At 34.8% G+C, this 18,113-nt stretch overlaps 3 protein-coding genes across 3 annotated transcripts; 1 reads left to right on the top strand and 2 right to left on the bottom strand.

The window, feature by feature from the left end:
- Positions 1-4,629: 4,629 nt before the first annotated feature.
- Positions 4,630-6,245, top strand: LOC108226066 (transcription factor bHLH95). The gene is made up of 4 exons (XM_064080135.1): positions 4,630-4,980; positions 5,555-5,656; positions 5,708-6,010; positions 6,153-6,245. The coding sequence occupies exons 1-4, from the start codon at positions 4,630-4,632 to the stop codon at positions 6,243-6,245; spliced, it is 849 nt and encodes a 282-aa protein (XP_063936205.1).
- Positions 6,246-8,602: 2,357 nt separating this feature from the next.
- LOC108226065 (secreted RxLR effector protein 161-like) lies at positions 8,603-9,133 on the bottom strand. Its single transcript, XM_017401019.1, has one exon. It carries the CDS (start codon positions 9,131-9,133, stop codon positions 8,603-8,605), a length of 531 nt encoding a protein of 176 aa, XP_017256508.1.
- A 1,467-nt stretch (positions 9,134-10,600) lies between these two features.
- On the bottom strand, positions 10,601-12,280 carry LOC108225748 (U-box domain-containing protein 26). The gene has a single exon (XM_017400690.2). It carries the CDS (start codon positions 12,060-12,062, stop codon positions 10,806-10,808), a length of 1,257 nt encoding a protein of 418 aa, XP_017256179.1. The 5' UTR covers positions 12,063-12,280; the 3' UTR covers positions 10,601-10,805.
- Positions 12,281-18,113: the final 5,833 nt, after the last annotated feature.

The raw sequence follows: 18,113 nt of genomic DNA, 5'->3' as shown, positions 1-18,113 counted from the left end.
TATTCACTATTCCGTTCCAAGATGTCCCCATCTTCATATGTTGCGTGATAAGATAAGGACCACTAAGGGTAGGGTAGTATCAAGTGTGTGCATATGATTTATGAGTGATCTATTTGAATGTATTTGTTAATCAGACTCACTCTCTTTGTACTAAGAGCAAGTCCAAAGCAGAGAGAGAAAGAGAGTATGTATAAGAATTTATTATAATATATAGGATAGAGCAAGGAGAGTGAGGTGCCTTTTAGATAAGATTTCAAGAGGTTGTCCTAATGATAAAAGGCATCACTAGGACAGTGTTGGATCAACTTTTTTCATCAAATGTCCTAAATTATGCCTTATAACAATAAGGTATCTCTTGAACTCGCTCTAATTATCCTAAATTATATTGACATGAATAATTCAGCAAAGGCTGGAAAAAATATATGCTGTTTTTTCGAGGTTAGAGGGGGCTCTAGCATCCCCAAGCCCTTCTCTGGTTCCACCACTGAGTGTAGAGTTAGTATCAATTCTCTCATTCTAGTTATTAGCGGCAAAGATGTACCACTTTGCTAGCTTGTAATGATAAAAATAATAAATTGCTATAATGACATAACAGGAGTGAATATGTGGATTCATTGACTTAGACATCATATAATGTAAAGTTATTCTATATTGGACATGGTCAATACCCATATATCTTTGTTGTATACATAAAGAAGTTAAGCTTCTTAGGACTCTACCAAGTAATAATCAAATTTCTTCTAAACATTTCGTCTTCATATAACAACATATCAAGCCGCTATAGCTAAATAGTAACTGTTCATCACTTGAGTTAGACTCTTCACTACCACACATGTTAGGATATTCATAGCACTATATATGTCTTTTTTAAAAAAAATTATTTTTACATTCCGTCTTATATTTTCGAAATCCTTTATGGCTTATATATTTGTTAGAAAGTAGGCTAACAGTTCAAAATCTCCATCAAGTTCATCCCCCTCGCTACCCTCCCCCACCATCCAAAATATTTATATCACTCAAGATTTTGTATTTCCATCATTTTGTCATTAGTATTTAGAGTAGGTGTATGCGGAACATTAGCAATATAATGAAGATCAAAATGGTCAATATATAATAAAATATGATGTGTTTGACTATTACGTGTGTGATTTACATACCTTAATCAACTTCCTTCCTAACATGTTACCATATGCCAACATAATGCCCTTATGAAAGTTATAGCCATCACACTAAAAGTACACTCACGAGTTTTCATCATGATAGTATTTTTTTAGCAAATTCTTCTAAACCGCAAAGACTCAAAAAGTCACCGTCGAAATCATGAATTACTTCAACTCTATCGCCGATGTAACTTATATTAACAAGTTTCAATGAGTTTTTGAGTTAACCCCTCATTTAATATGTTAGACCACTTTAGAAAGTAAACTTAAAAAATATTCACATGTTATACTGAAAGTTGATTTTTGTCAAATTATGTATCTCTGTTAAATAAATTTAATATTATTAAGAAAAAAAGGGTAAATTCTCTTTTTTCTTCAAATGTATTGTCCATTATTGATATTTTTTTGATATTAAAACTCGAATATTCATTTAATTCTTATAGAAATCAACTTATATATATTATAAAAAGAATCCTATCTTTCACCTTTACAAAATGATATCGCTTTTAACTTATCATATATTCTAAATTTGTACTCCCTCCGTTTCAAATTAGATGTCCACTTTAAAAAAATCACACAGTTTAAGAAAAATGAATGTTCACAAATTAATTGCATTAAACGATCAAAATATGTGAAGTAAGATTGATCTAGGAAATTATAAATAAGGGATACGTGGGGTAGAATTAATTTTGGAAATATGATTTGGCATTGAAAGTTGAAGCGGACAAGTAATTTGAAACAAAAAAATTTCTTAAAAGTGGACATGTAAATTGAAACGGAGGGATTACTTATCAAATATTTACTCAAAACTATAAATTAAACTGTAAACTTGACTTGATTCGCAGAAGAATGGCACTTCTTGATTGTTTAAGATTCTCAATCTATTAAAAGAAAATGATGAAAATTAAACTTAAAAATATAAAATATGATGTTCATGGACAACAATCACACCCCAGATCTTTGAAATTCTTGCACCTATATATATTATGTTTTTTTTTTTTGACAAATATATATATTATGTTTAACTATACTATACATACATGTATATCTCTTTTTAACATGAATGATTTCTTCATCTCACGATCATCTATATATGTTATATGTATGTGTGACTATGTGTGAGAGAGGCATGTAATGTGATTAAAGCTTTTGTGCACACATATATTTATGATATATAAGGCATGTTACGATGAATGCCAGCAAGACTTAATATTATATGAACTTTGCATCATTTAAGAACCTAAAGACATGTCTATTTGATGTGTGTCTCAAATAAATCATGTATCCCCGAGTTTTGTTTAGGTCGTGCATGCTTAAATACAATTGTTGTGCCGGTTATCTTTTTTTTTTTTTTTATTATATGGTGAATTAATGTTGTTATGTTGTATTAATTATTTCCATGAAACGCCTAGCTTATTAGGAATAGCATCTTAGTATTGTGCCCATTTTAATCATGACAACACTTTGAAGTTGCGGTTCTAATATTTTATCTAGTATGAAATAAATTATGTGTATACTCGTATTCAATATTTTCCTATATCATGTCTAATGTATTTTGAATATAAAATATTTTACATATCTAACATCATATTGCAAAGTGGAGTCTTTTGTAATTTAAATGTTGATTTCATTAATAAATGGATGAGATATTTAAGTTTCAAAATTTTAAAAATTTAATAGTGTCGGACAACACTTAATAGAATAAGATGATTGTAAAAAAAAAAAAATTTATACTTTTTTCTTTAAAAAAATAAGACTCTCATTTTACATGGTACACTCAATTGAAGAAGATGATTATAAAAATAAAAATTTACACTTCAATAAAATAGTATTCTCAATTTCAGTATCACTTTTAATCACATCTTTAAAATTTTAATTCAGATTGATATATAAAGTGTTAGATATAATACTAAAAAATTCATATAAATGTCCAAGGTTCAATTCACACAAGCAATATATCGAATTTTAACTTCTATAATATAAATTTGAAAGATATAAACATATATAAAATTCTAACAGTTATTTTTTATGCTATTTAAAATTAATATAAAAATGTTATAAAAATAATAATTAAATATTATCAAGAAATTCAATTACAATTAACTCATGATCCTTGTCTGGGCTATAAATTAGTATGACTAATAAACTCAGGACTAGAATAAGTTCGTGGAGGTAGCAAAAGCTCTTCCTTCCATCAATCATATGGGCTCTAGTTACGTCGCCAGTAATTCTCTTTTGTGAAACATACTTGATAGTAACTCTCGTTCGTTTCACTTTTGAGCGGGTCCTTCTTTATATTGTGAAATTTTATTTCTTAAACAAGATAATAAGACGATTTATCTAATATGATATAAATTTTAATATGTTAACTTACTCAAGCCCACTCAATATTTTGACAAATGATAAATATGGAGCTTGCCACTCATGAGTCGCAGTGTATGCTAAATATTGAGTTGGCTACAATTTAAAATATGATCAGCTACTCCAGTACATATATACCGAATGAAAGAGTTACTAATAAATATATTACGAATAAATAAGCACTTACTTAATAAAGACTTCATGTTGCTTCTATATTACTATAGATATGAATTATAATAGAAAAAAACATAAAATGTGGTGATACATTACATAAGTTCGATGTTTGTATAATTAAGGAACCAAGTAGAATAAAAAAACACAACGACTAAGTGCGAACATATAGAATAGAGGATAGTTGTGAGAGTGCTTCACCCTCTGAAACGTAAATATGTTATATACCATGTACGCATTACAAGTCCAGAAATGATTCCTGTGTAAAACTGATATCAACTGAAGATTTGGATAAACATATATATGATCGGTGCTAAAAAACAGAGCTATGTTCAAGGGCTATAACAAAACAACAAAGTACTCGAAAACGCGGTGTTAAGGCCATCTGTCTATCGTGTCAATCTAATGATTACATAAGAAGTGTAACTCCCAAATCATTTTGGGTCGTCATGATTCCGCGGTTATACATATTGGTTGTCACAAGATACAAACCTTATTACCAACATAATCCATGTTTTCATCTTTCCCCTTGAAAAAAGAATCATTTTTAGGCTTTCATAAGTAGTTCTTCATGCTTATAATCACATTTACAAGGGTTGTTATGGTCTTTTAACTCCTCAAACGTTTCCAGCTCCTATTTTTATAAAATAACAATTCATAATATTTGATTAAAATAACGGGCCCGTATGACGATGTTTTTGGTATAAAATGCTTTAAGCTACCGTTTTTTGTTTTGAAGCTAGTAACGGCATTTCGGCTTATGATTGTATTTTGGGATGTAGCTAATATCTTACATCTTCCGTTCCTATATAGCTTTGTTATCTTTTTCTCTTCAAACACAACTCAAACCTTCTTCTCTCTTTGCTACATCATAGATATCTTTTTTATCTATCTACTAATCAAAACAACAAATTTCTTTGCCCAGATTTATGAAATTATGAGTACGGATCTCGGGATCGACTTGATATTCGAAAATGATGAAACATGGGATTTCCTGAATATCGAAATTAATTCATCTGGTGAGCTTGGTCAAGATGGTGAGAAGCATCTTGATTCTAGCACCCCTAGTAGTGAGATGGCGCCTCTGCCACCACCTGGTAAAAGAGTATCGAGTGACAAAGAGGGGACGCAGATGCAGATGATGAAAAAGAATGAAAAAGAAGGTGAAGGTAAAAGAGAAGCATCCGAACAGGAAAAAATACATATATTTACAGAGAGAGAAAGGAGGAAGAAGATGAGAACCATGTTTACCAATCTCCATGCTTTGCTTCCTCAGCTTCCTACAAAGGTATCTACATATGTCTCTCTCTCCCCCCGTGTGTGTGTGTGTGTGTGTGTGTGTGTGTGTGTGTGTGTGTGTGTGTGTGTGTGTGTGTAATATCTTACATCTATGTATCTAGCTAGTTTTTCCAGATTTAGGGTTTTATACCTTTCATGCAAAAGTTGTTATTTTCGTTCTCATCTCTCATTGCCTATAGAGGAAAGAGATCAGAAGGTGCCTTTTGTGTACTAATACTTTTTTCTTTTTGTAAATTGTTTCTTATAAGATTTTGATTAAGTAGAAACGTGTTAAAATTACTAATTTAATTACACTATATCTGTATAAATAACATATTTAGTAGTCTGATTGCTATGGACGTATGGTTTGGATCTACTGCCAACTGGCTTTCTATTATAGTTTGCTTTTGTTTTGCATTGCATGATCCAAATAGTTGCACAAAAATCTATAATTTTAATATATATATATATATATATATATATATATATATATATATAAATTCCATTACTTGAATATTCCGTTAAATTCTATGTTCTTAGAATATTAATTAAATTTATATATTGATGAAATGTAATGATTACAGGCTGATAAGTCCACCATTGTAGATGAAGCAGTGAGCTACATTAAATCTCTTGAGCACACCCTCAAAAAGCTTGAGAAACAAAAGCAAGAACGGCTTCATGGTGTTGTTCCTATAAAAAATTATGATGTTTCCAAAATGCTTTGCCCAACTAAGGGAGTCTCGGAGACGAAGGAAGCTTTTATTGCTAATCAGGTGTCTACAAGTGCTAATGTATTTGCCTTCAATCCGACAAATACTCTTGCAATTCCTCAATTTTCTCCCTCTTTACCTTCATGGTGTTCCAAGAGTCTAATATTGAATGTCAGTGGACTGGACGCACAAATCTGTGTGTGCTCAAACAAGAAGCCAGGTCTTTTGACTGGCATTTGCTTGATCCTGGAGAATTATAAATTGGAAGTAATATCTGCTCAAGTTTCATCAGATAAGGCTAAGAATATGTACATGTTTCACACCCATGTAAGTCTTTTATTCTTATAAGGGCATGTCTCTACATACTCGTATATATCTTCTTTCATGCACATGAATTCATATATATATGCACTGAATGTATGTACCTTTTACTAATGAAATATTCTAAATACTATTGATTGATAATTAGGCATGTTGTTCGGATCTTCTCCAAACGATTCCGGTGGAAGAAATATACAAGCAAGCTGTGAGAGAAATCACCATCTACTTCAACTTGGAATGAACAATTCTGCAATAATAATCTGCTTGGAAAGTATTGTAAAGCCAAACTTTGAACTTAGTTCCAGATATTTCATATGCAGTGAAGACTTCAGTCTTTTCAAGCCTAGACTTCAGCCTTTTCAAGCCTGAGCAGAAGTTATGATACATGTGTGGATGTCAGTTTTATTTTTAGGTGTTTGTTAAAATTTCAGAAGCTCATTCAGACTCGAAGTATAGAGATGCATGTACTAGTATAAATGTTTGAAGAGATAATCGAATACTGCAGAAAAAATTTGAATGTCTTTATTAACGAAAATAGTTCATTAGCCTTCATTACTTCAAAGCCAAAAGTTAAGCTAGCTTTTAACTAGGTTCTACTAATTTTATGTGTCAAGGGCTTCAGGTTCTCTGAGCCTCATAGTTATGCAAAGTAGTACTAATAATCTTTATGATGTGTGTGTTTCTTTTAGATGATTTCTTTAGCAAACAAGTGTTAACATATACTTGAATGTGTGTGTGTGTGTGTGTGTGTGTGTGTGTGTGTGTGTGTGTGTGTTCCTTTTTAGTTTTTAGTAAGCCAACGTGAATATCCTAATATAAATGTCAAATTTGAAATCTTGTTAATATAGAAAACTAACATCAAAGCTTATGTTTGCTAAACTGGCATTTTTGGTTGTATCAATATTATAAATGTTGAAGTTTAAGTTAAGTTCTTTTGGTATTATGTATATTTTTGAAATTTCTATATCATATATTTGGCTTTTTAGTATTTCTTGGTATTTTCTCATTGCTTCATAATATGAAAAGATCCATCCACCCAATTAATTAATTTTATTTCTCCAAAATTGTAAAATAATAAATGTTGGATTTCAAATATCTTTATATACGAAATAGTCGATATGTGTGTGTGTGTGTGTCCATATATGTATATTGTTTGTATCGCAAAAAACTTTATGATTCTGAAATTTGGTATTCCAATACGTGCATTTCACATCGGATACAATCAAATCACATATATAATTGTGTTTTGTTAATGTATAAGTTTATAAGATGTTGCTCTAATGCAACCCCTGCTAGGAGAATTTAGAAATCACGTAACAATATTAAAATAGAATCAACAAATTTTAAATACAATTTTAAAATAGAATCATCAAATTTTGAGTATATATACAAAACACGCACAGAAGTCCACACATATGTATATACACATATATATTATAATTAAATCATTGTCATAGTCTCATCATTCTTATAAGAACCGTATGTCCATTAAGCCAATTAAGTGATGGCTTATGACCTCCAAAATTTAGGAGACCACAAAATTAATATATTTTCTATTAAGTATTTAGAAAAAATTATTAATCATAATGATTTAGTATAAATAACTCAAGAAAAAAGTTCAATTTTTAAAAATCAGGTGGTAGTACCAAATAAAAATATGCCAAAAAAAGTCTAAAAATTATACATATTTTATTATTGAATTTTTAAACGTGGCATTCATTAAATTCTGTTAAAGGTCCCCAAAATGATTGGACCAGTCACGGCTACTATTGTCGTTATTACACAATCATTATTAATGTTGCTATATCACCATCACACGACTACTAAAAACCACCGTCAATACACTTTCAATACATGTTCACCACCATCACAATCACATCACCACCATCTTCGTTGCTCCACTACCATCACCATCACTTTTATTATCACAACCACTTCATCAACACATCATCACGATTTCTACTAACATTATTGCACCTATGTCCTCTTCATCATCGTTGATTGCCACAACATATGAATTTATAGTGTACACACACACACACACACACTAGAACCAAGAAACTCAAGAGAGTTAATGCAGGAGAAAAACTGACTGCTTTTAATATAAACTCTCTGGAGAAAAAGCTAACACATCAGGACAACTAAACCACATATAAGTATGTGATTACACTACATACTCCTAACTGACCCCTACATCACAAAGAGGATAACCGAACTATCCTGAATTTAAGCTAACAACTTCAAACATGTAAATACCCACTAACTAACTAGGTCAATTGACTTATTCAAAATACAACTACACAGACACATGGACACATAACAAAATAATAAATACTTTGAGTTTAAATTCCAACAGCCTCCCTCAAACTCAAACTTTTAGTAGAGCAAACACTCAATTTCTTCTTCAATCTCTGAAAAACTTCTATGTTCAAAGGCTTTGTAAGAATATCGGCAACTTCTTCTTCGGACTTGCAAAATTCAACTGCTATTTCACTATCTTTGACAAGATCGCGACTATAATGAAATTTGATATCAATGTGTTTGCTATGATCGTGAAACACTGGATTTTTTGTGAGAGCAATGACTGATTTGTTGTCACTAGAAAATCATTGTTGGATGAGCTTGCTTGTGATTCATTTCTTCAAGTACTCGTCGCAACCAAACAGCTTGAGTTGCACATGATGTTGCAGCCATATATTCGACCTCTATTGTTGATAAAGCAACTACCTGTTGTTTCTTTGATGACCAAAAAATCATGCCTGAACCACGATGAAACACATAGCTTGTAGTGCGTTTCTTATCTTCCATATTACCCGCCCAATCGCTATCAAAGAACCCAACAAGATTACATTTGTTGTCACCAGCCTCATAAAGAATGCCTTCATTGCATGTGCCTTTAACATACCGTAGAATCCGTTTTGCAGCTTGCCATTGAGCTTGGCGCGGTGTTTCCATAAATATGCTGATAAGACCAACTCCAAATGCAATATCGGGTCTTGTAGATGTAAAGTACCGAAAGCTGCCGACTAGACTTTGATAAGTAGAAGCATCCACTAACTCGCCTGAACCATCTTTATCCAAATGCAACCATGCTTCAAGAGGAGTTCGAATGGAATTACAGGATTCCATCTTGAAACGAGCTAGTAAATCAGTAGCATATTTTTTTTGCGAGAGAAAAAGTTCCGATTTGTGTTTCTGTCACTTCAAGACCCAGGAAATATGATATAAGACCCAAGTCAGTCATCTCAAAATTTCTAGTCATGACTTTCTAGAACTTATTATAAGAGGATTATTTCCAGTAAATATTATATTATATACGTACAGGCTAACAATGAGCATATATGCACTCTCGTTAGTCTTAATAAACAAAGTCGATTCACAAGGACACTAATGAAAATCATTTTCCAAAAAATAAGATCAGTACTAGAATACAAGGCACGTGGCTCTTATTTCAGCCCATATACCGTCTTCTTGAGCTTTAAGACCTTGCCTTCATGATCTTTCTTCACTTACCGAGTTGGCTGATCAACTTATACTTCCTTATCAAGAAAATCATTTAGAAAAGCCAATTTTGATGAATATGCCATTCTAATATCGTATTGATTTGAAAAACATACAATTTAAGGTCTTGATATTCCCGAACAATACAATAATTATCTGGATATAAAGGAGATTCCTCAATGAGGTATGAATAATTAATGAATTGTGTATAATCTCACCCAGAAAAAGTCACAAAATTGGCACTTATTTGCATACGAAGCCCAGCTTTCTATCGGGCCTTTAATTGTTAGACTATCGGGCTTTGAGTGAACTAAGCCTCCACAATGTAGTCAGTACTCGGAGGTTAAAAAATTGTTGATGACAATAATCGCAGGGGTGTTTTCACACGTTTCTTTCCTCTTTATTACGTTAGGAAGTGGGACAATCCGACCCGAAATGTTGTTAGCTTTCCCTAATTATCTCCATACGCCTTTCGTAAGCATGTCCCTCCATTGAGTCAAAGGTTGTTGAACCATCAATCTATTTCAACTTTCTCTCTTATTAACCCAATTTTAAAACCAGAAATCGGTCCACTCCTTTCTTATATCATTGTCGTATTTATTTAAGTGTGATGAAATTCTGAAATTGCATAATATAATGCCAAAGACGTAGTAGTTTGAATATATGATGCTAATTTAATCACCAAGACCAACTCTAGTCGCTATCCATCTTTAACTACAAGTGTGGCCTCATATTCCCCTCTCTTTGGACCCCCATGCAGATAAGTTATGCAATCAAAACACTCGCTATTCACCATTCACTACTCAACTCTGTAGTTTAATAATATCGCTTCTTTGTAGCAAGTCAGTCCCTGCTTTCTAACTCAAACTTAACCTTTTACTTTTGCCAAGTACTCAAAGTATTTTTAATAATTAAAGTTACATGGCTTATAATCCGTTTTCTGAAAAATTTCGATTTAAAATTCTTGATTAACTCTCATAAAATATTTAACCAATAGATTTGATAAAAAAAAATCTGATAAATTCTGAATGAATTAGATCAAATAATTAATTCTGATTCCTGAATTCTACATGCATAAAGTAAATAACATGAAAATGAGTGAAAATTAAATAGATTTATCAATAGAAAAAGTTTCTTACATATACACAAATGCACTTTCTATATACCCTCACTAATTTGTTTTTTTCAATTACTTTAATCCCTCTATAATCTCATTTTGACCTGAAATTACAAAAATAGAAACCAAAAAGACAAGAAGAATGAATAATCAGGCTCTGCACTAATAGGAATAGCCATTTCCTCAAAAGGGAACGACGTCGCTGCACCCAAAATCATCAGAATTCCCGATGGAGTCATCCGGCCAGGAATCCCTAAGCAATTTCAAAAGCATTTGCGCTTTCCTCTTGGCTCGCTCCGTGCACTCACTCTGTACAAGTAATAACAACTGAGTCAACACGCCCGCCGCCACGGCGTCACGCTGGCACTGCTCCGATTCCGAACAAAGCGATAACAGAGCTCCGGCGGCATACTCCGTCGCGCGATCGGAAATCTTCAGAATTATCTTCACTAACAACGGCACCGTCAGCGCGTGCTCCGCAAACGCCGCGCAACCTGATTGAATTCTACAAAGTAGTTCAACTGTAGCTAATGCTCTCTCCGCGTCGCACTTCTCGAAGTCCGGTAGTCTATCGATTAAAGCCTCCACGGCGCCGGCGACGACGGCGTTGTGACGGTGTTGCTTCACCAAGCACAGAGCGAACAGTGTCTTAATCCCGATTTTCAATGCTCGAGGATACGATAAAGGATATTTCAAAATTCCGATGACGCCGTAAAAAATCCCGTCGACTTTGCCGATCTCCGATCGGATATCCGGCGATCTAGTTCCGGCGATGACAATCTCAATCAACGCAGCTGAGTTAACTCGTACATCAATCGAATTATGAAACAAAAGAGACACGAGATACGAAACTTTCTCCAAATCCGCCGCTACAAACAAACACTCCGATTCCGATAACGAAAACATCGAAACAATCGCGAGCGCCTCGAGATTCAACTCCGTGACATCAGAACGCACATCACAGAACACAATCGACAACAAAATCTCCCTCGCTCTAGTCGTGGAAATCACCGCCTTGTTCTTATCCGAGTCACGAGCGAGTCCTCTGAGCCGCCTCAGCGCATTTAGCCTGGAATGCACCGAACTCGCCCCAGAGCCAGCCTGGTTCAGAAGCGTCCTCACAGTGACCGGATCAGCCGGTTGCTTAGGCGTGGGAATGCGTTGTACACCATAAGCACGATTCGCAACGCACCACTCCTGTATCAAACGGCGAAGCGTGTGATTAGGAATGAAAGTAAAATCACTGAGAGGCGCACGTGTGACAGGGCACGTGGTGTTCCCGGTGGCCACCCAGGACTCGATGCTGGTGCGGTCGTAAGTCTGACCGGTTGAGACGGTGACAGGGTCACGCATGAGCTCAAGAGAAATCGGACACCTGAAGTAATACGGGATCTGAATGAGTCCCACGTCTAGAGGCTCCAGCTCAAAGCTTCCAGGCATGTTAGTATTAGGAGTATTATTTAAGTGTATACGTCAAGTGTGGAATGGAATTAGATAGATATGGAGAATGGCAGGGGGGGATTGTGTAAGGGGAAATGAGGGAGGGGTTGGGTTGTTTTATATGGGGGGAAACAGGAGGACAAGAATAGCAGAGTGGCTGTAGTAGTTGTGAAGGGAATTTTTACTTTTCTTTTTTATTTTATTATTAGGAGTGCCAGTGTAGGAATGGATTTCTCTGACTACGTGAGTACTTAGTTATTTTTGTCCACACGTGTACTACTGCTTAACCATGGTTAGGTTTGGGCTTTCTATGGGAATGGGGTTGGTCAAACGTAACGTTTTGTATCGCTGACTCCTTTGACTGATTTGGACCCACCTCCATGCATGTATGATAAGTATGTTATTTCAAGGTGGGAAGGGGGAGGTTTATCCGGGCTGTTTCATTCGGATTGTTATTCATTACTCCTTCCATCCCAAATTAGATGAGATCGTTGACTTGGAACACATACTTTAAAATTCATTGACCGCATAGTTACATTACTTATTTTTGAAATTTTATTTTTTCAAATAAAAATTTAAATATGAAATTTTTATTTACAAAAGAAAATTTTTTTTAAAAAAATTCGGAGCTATACGGTCAATGCACCTTAAATTACGTGCCTAAAGTCAACTAGCTCATCTAATTTGGGATAGAGGAAGTAGTTACTAGTACCATGTGTATACATTTGGTTGGGACACGGAGATAAAAAAAATATAAAAAATGAGTAAAGTAGGATGAAAAGTGGGTATAGTAGTGAGACTCATTTATAGATTATGGAGAAACCTGTGAGTGTAACAGTGTTTACATTATTATAAAATGAAGATAGAGAAAAAAAAGTAGTTGGTGAAATGGTATTTTATGTTATAAATATTTACTAGTTTTGAAATGTATACACTTGATGGGACGTCTCAAAAAATAAACCGTATATAAATTAATAGGACAGAGAGAGTACTTACTGACTCGAATTGGGAGAGACCTTGTGAAAAAAAACCCTACGAATAACTTGATATTAATCAACAAAAGAATTATAGAAAAAGATAATATGTATTTTGTGTATATATATTTTTCAGGGTTTGTAATATAGCATTTCTTAGTATTTATTCTGACTTGTATCCTTTCGTTAAGAGCATCTCCAACAGATTAGCTGTATGAGATCCTAAGCTATTATTTTAAAGAATATGCACAAAAATTCACTCCAGCAGAATCCCTACTCATTCCTTAAATGTTAGGATCCAAATATAATATTTGGCTCCTTGTAAGTTAAGACATTGAAGAAGATTTCAACTCCAATGCTCCTCTTTATACTTGCTCTTTATTCATATTTTATTCATATAAATGAGAGAGAATAGTAAAAATAGAGAAATGTTGGAGGTAAAGTTGGAGGGAAATCAATATTATATTCATGAAAAAAAAAGTTAAGAGATCTTACATGTTCTTTAAAAGAGAGGAGAGATGATAAGCTCTTAAATTTTTAAAGAGCTTCTAAGAGCCCATTGGAGCTCTAATTTTTGCTTTGCTCTTTAAATATGAAGTTAAGAGCTTATTTAGAGAGTCCCTCGGAGATGCTCTAAGTAGGGAATCCCCAACCCATTCCTCATTTCTTTTTAATAATTAAATATTCAACTCTCACCTTTTGCACACTCTTCCCCGCATATTTTTGTTATCTCTTTATTAAAAGAATTTGAATTTAATATTATAATAATAATATAGAAGACAAATAGAGATCATTGTTGGAGTTGTCAATCAACATAAGATCCCTATTATTTAGAATTTGAATTGTTTATTATATATTTAGGGAACCTCCTTAGAACAAATGAGGCAGTCAAAATCGAGTGTCATTTGGATACACTCTTACTTATGTATATACATCTTCTTCCACAAAACTGAAAGAAACTTTAGTTGATAAATCTAAACATACGACTCTATCAAATTCGTAAAAGAGCCCATAAACTCGAGGCTCCCTTACGAAAGTAACCAGCTTGAACGTAAAGTTTTCAAAACTAACGAGCCTACATTCAACTTTTTAAAACTAACCAGGCTAATTCATTAGAACTCGGACGACCCGAGCTGAAATTTTGCCACAGTATGGGTAGCCCTTCACAGGGGCGACCCTTACTATATATTGTCACAGTATGTGTAGCCCTCCACAGGGGCGACCTATACTACTATATTTTTTTTTAAATTTTAATATAATTGTATTACAATACGCCATTTAATATTATTTTATTATATATTTAATATTTTATTTAAAATCAAATTTTAATTGTTTTGTGAAATTAATATAATTAATAAAATGAAATAATATATATGTTAGCACTAAACTTTACAAATTATGTACTCATTAATTTAATAATAAAAATTAAATAAAATAATATTTTTTTTGTTAATTAGACCAATTTTTGACTAAACATTACAAATTATCTACTCATTATTTTTAAAATCTGAAAGTTGCATATTAAAATAAAGTTGATAAATTTTTTATTATTTTTCTCAATTATTTGATACATGTGTAAAGTTCAGTCAAAACAAAGTCAATTACACTGGTTTCGAGAAAGATCAAGACTGTGTATCTGTGTTTTAGTGTTATGTCATTTATTATGTTATGTTAGGTTTCCTTTATCGTCCTTATGAATTTGAATGCTTGAATCATTATACAACATTATGAGATAAGAAAGAAGCTTAGCACAAGTACTGCATAATAACGTAACAACCGATCTACTACACTAAGAGTACATAATCAGATCAAGAAATAAAAACGTATGAGTACATGGTCAGGTACATAAGCATAAACAAACTAGATACGAGGAAAAGCCTACTTCTTCTTATGCCCGAAGATGTGGCTTCCAGTGTGACATCTTCGACCCTTTCCCTTCGCAACTCTAGGTGGCTGCTGTCGATGCTCATCCTCAGGTTGCTCTCGGCCTCGGAGTGCCCTGGTACTGCTGTGGTGGGGGGAGCCCAAGGACTACTCTCACCAGTGTACGAAGCAAAAGTGGACATATATATAGGAGTGGGAGTGGACCTCACTGGTGGCGGTGCGAATGGAAACGCGGGTGCCCCGAAGATGTAGGACTGGCTACCAAATGACGGCACCGGGGCCTGTGACGGAGGTGTGGTGTATTGTTCCCTCAGGAAAGACATGTCAGGACAATAAACATCTACATCCTAGAAGTGGTATGACTCCTCCTGCGGCTGACCTCCGACTATATGCTCACCCTCAGCCGACATGTCCTCGTCATCCTCTAATCTGATCGTAAACCCACCTGGACCACCCTCGTAGTCATCCCCTACATATTTAGATGGCGCGACCGTCGACTCGGGCCAGGAGTCCCATCCATCCGCCCTAGAAGTACCCTCTACATCCCCAACCAACGAAGAAGAAGTGCCAACCAGGTGTGACCAGCCTCCCCTATCTAAGCTACTACTGGCCAGATGAGTGTAGTACGTGCCTGGCTCCGGCTCAACTGGTGTAACTGGTGGCCGTCCTCTGTGTCTGGGAGGGTTTCTTGGACCCCTAAAACGTCCTAACAACCCATGTAGAATCCTCTGTGCCCGACCAACATCCAGGGTAGCAGGGTCAATGGCACTCTCCATATCTAGAAGCTGATCCTCCAGTTAACAGCCATGTGAAGACATAATCAGATGAAGAATAGTTATAACAGAACATATAGAAATAAGCTAGCATAATAATGGAAGGAAGTTAGAAGAACAGTTAGAAGGGAGTTTACCAGTGCCTGTGTGGCGTCCTGTGTGCCCTGAAAAGCCTCTGCAGTCCTCCAAAAGGCGGGGTTTACCATGTATCTACGTGTAACTGCAAGAAACCAAGGCATGTATGCGGCAGTGCAACCCTCGCCAAGCATGAGTGGGGGAGATGTAAGAGCTCGGTCAATGGACCAATCCCATAGACGAGTGTAAGACTCCCTGACGCCCTCCCAGTTAATGGACTCGTTGACAGTGTCGTGCAGGTCACTATGATTCGCACGTGGAGGGGATGTGGGTATGTCCAGCACGAACCTGAAATGCCTCGTCACCCTATCAGTATAACACCACTCGACATAGGCCATGTACATCAAAGGCGTAGGAGCAGTCCAACGCAGGTACAATCCATACTCAGGCTGATGCTCGTCATCTAAATCTGCATACGGCCTCCACCGAAAATTTGCCTCAATCATGTTATCCAGCTCGTACCGGGTGATACGACATTGACCGTGCGGCACCTCAGTACGGGTAAACGGCCCTGTCCACCTACAACAAAATGTTTATATTATACGTGTGAACTAGTACATGTGCACAAACTGGAGGATATACAAACTTATTGCGATGACGAGAAGAGTAGCATATTACAAACCTTAGCGCAAGTGGGTAGGTGATCAGGGGTGTGGCCGTGTGTCGGGGAGCTAATGTAGGGAACCGCTCGTATATCCACACCTAGTATGAAGGTACATACATATATGTGCACATCAAAATATATATGAAGAAAAACTTGATAAATAGAATGATAGTAAATGCGTACCCGTACTAACGTGGCGTAGCCAATGAAGCCGGCTGCGACTTTATGGGTGGAATCGCACATCTTCCTATAAAGGTATGCAAGAACAGCACTCCCCCAGCTATAACCATCCAGGCTCTGCAAGTCACGTAGAATCCAAAGGAGGTTGAGATTCACATAGTTCCCGCTGCCATCAGGAAACAACGATCCAATAACACACAGTAGGTGTGCCCTGATGTGAAAGATAGTCTGCGCATCAAAATCCTCCGCAGATGAGTCCAACCGGGCACAGTTGCCAAAGTTACTGATCAACCAACTGATCCTCAAGCAGTTTTTCCTCACATCACCCTGCTCGGGAGTCAGTCCAAGAAGATCGCGTACCATGTCCTTCCTCTGGCGAGCTGTGGTGGTGAAGCCATAGAATAAATGGCCGGCCAGTGGTCCGTAAACCGAGAATGTGATGGACATCCTCTAGTGTGATGGTGGCCTCCCCGAAAGGTAGGTGGAAAGTGTGCGTCTCTGGACGCTACCTCTCGATAAAAGCTGTGATCAAGCCCCTGTCATGCTTGACCTGCCCCAACTTGAACACCCACTCAAAACCCGCGTCATTAATAGCATCCATTATCGCCTGAGGCGGCCTGGTTTCATCAACTACATTCCAGTATTCACCGAAGTTCGTCTTGACTCTAAGATCAGGAAGTGCCTGCCACAATTAAAAATACAGGTACTTGTTAGCAGTTTATAGTGAAGCAAACATTAACTTTTAATAAATAGCAGTACATCAGGTCATTACCGTACTACTGTTCCACACAAAAGTGGACCTATGCGAATGCGAGTCCTGCAATGTCAACAAATTGCCGTTGACCGGGCCGGGATGATAAGCTGCAGGATCCATCTGTGCCAACAAATTTCAGATATATTTATAATTCGAATTCAAAGCTTTTAATTTTAGTTCGAATTTCCTATTTATTTTAATTCTCTTAATTTCATAAATATTTTAATTCTCTTAATTTCATATATATCTTATTTTATAAAAAATTTAATATAATTCGAATTATTTATTAATATAATTCAAATTTTTATTAATATAGTTCGAATTTTTTATTTTAATTCGAATATTTTGTTTTATTTCGATTTTTTATTATTATAAATCGAATTTTAATATAATTTTATTTTATGCTAATAATATATAAATCGAATTTTTATTAATATAAATCAAATTTTAATTTAATTTCATAAAAAATTTAATTCTCTTCATTTTAAATATATTTTATTTTATGCTATTAATATATTTTTAATTCAAATATTTTATTTTATGGTATTCATATATTTTATTCGAATAATTTATTTCGAATATTAATATAAGTCGAATAATTTTTTTATATTAATATTATTTTAATAATTTTTCACATTTAATGTTTTTTTCCTACGAATATAAATTAAGTTTAAATTATATTATGTTTTGCTCAATTTTATTAATTTCGATTACTAATCATATTTCTAAATCTAAAAAGCGCATTAC

This window comes from Daucus carota, chromosome 6 (assembly GCF_001625215.2).
Source record: "Daucus carota subsp. sativus chromosome 6, DH1 v3.0, whole genome shotgun sequence".
NCBI lineage: Eukaryota > Viridiplantae > Streptophyta > Magnoliopsida > Apiales > Apiaceae > Daucus > Daucus carota.
The sequence above is the reverse complement of the archived record's forward strand: the minus strand, read 5'-3'. Positions and strand labels throughout refer to the sequence as shown.

Bases quoted from the DNA above. Each gene is read 5' to 3' on its own strand.
- LOC108225748 (XM_017400690.2), bottom strand. From the start codon at position 12,062: ATGCCTGGAAGCTTTGAGCTGGAGCCTCTAGACGTGGGACTCATTCAG.
- LOC108226065 (XM_017401019.1), bottom strand. From the start codon at position 9,133: ATGGAATCCTGTAATTCCATTCGAACTCCTCTTGAAGCATGGTTGCAT.
- LOC108226066 (XM_064080135.1), top strand. From the start codon at position 4,630: ATGAGTACGGATCTCGGGATCGACTTGATATTCGAAAATGATGAAACA. The intron at 4,981-5,554 runs GTATCTACATAT...TAATGATTACAG, and splicing joins TTCCTCAGCTTCCTACAAAG to GCTGATAAGTCCACCATTGT. The intron at 5,657-5,707 runs GTTGTTCCTATA...TGCCCAACTAAG, and splicing joins AGCAAGAACGGCTTCATGGT to GGAGTCTCGGAGACGAAGGA.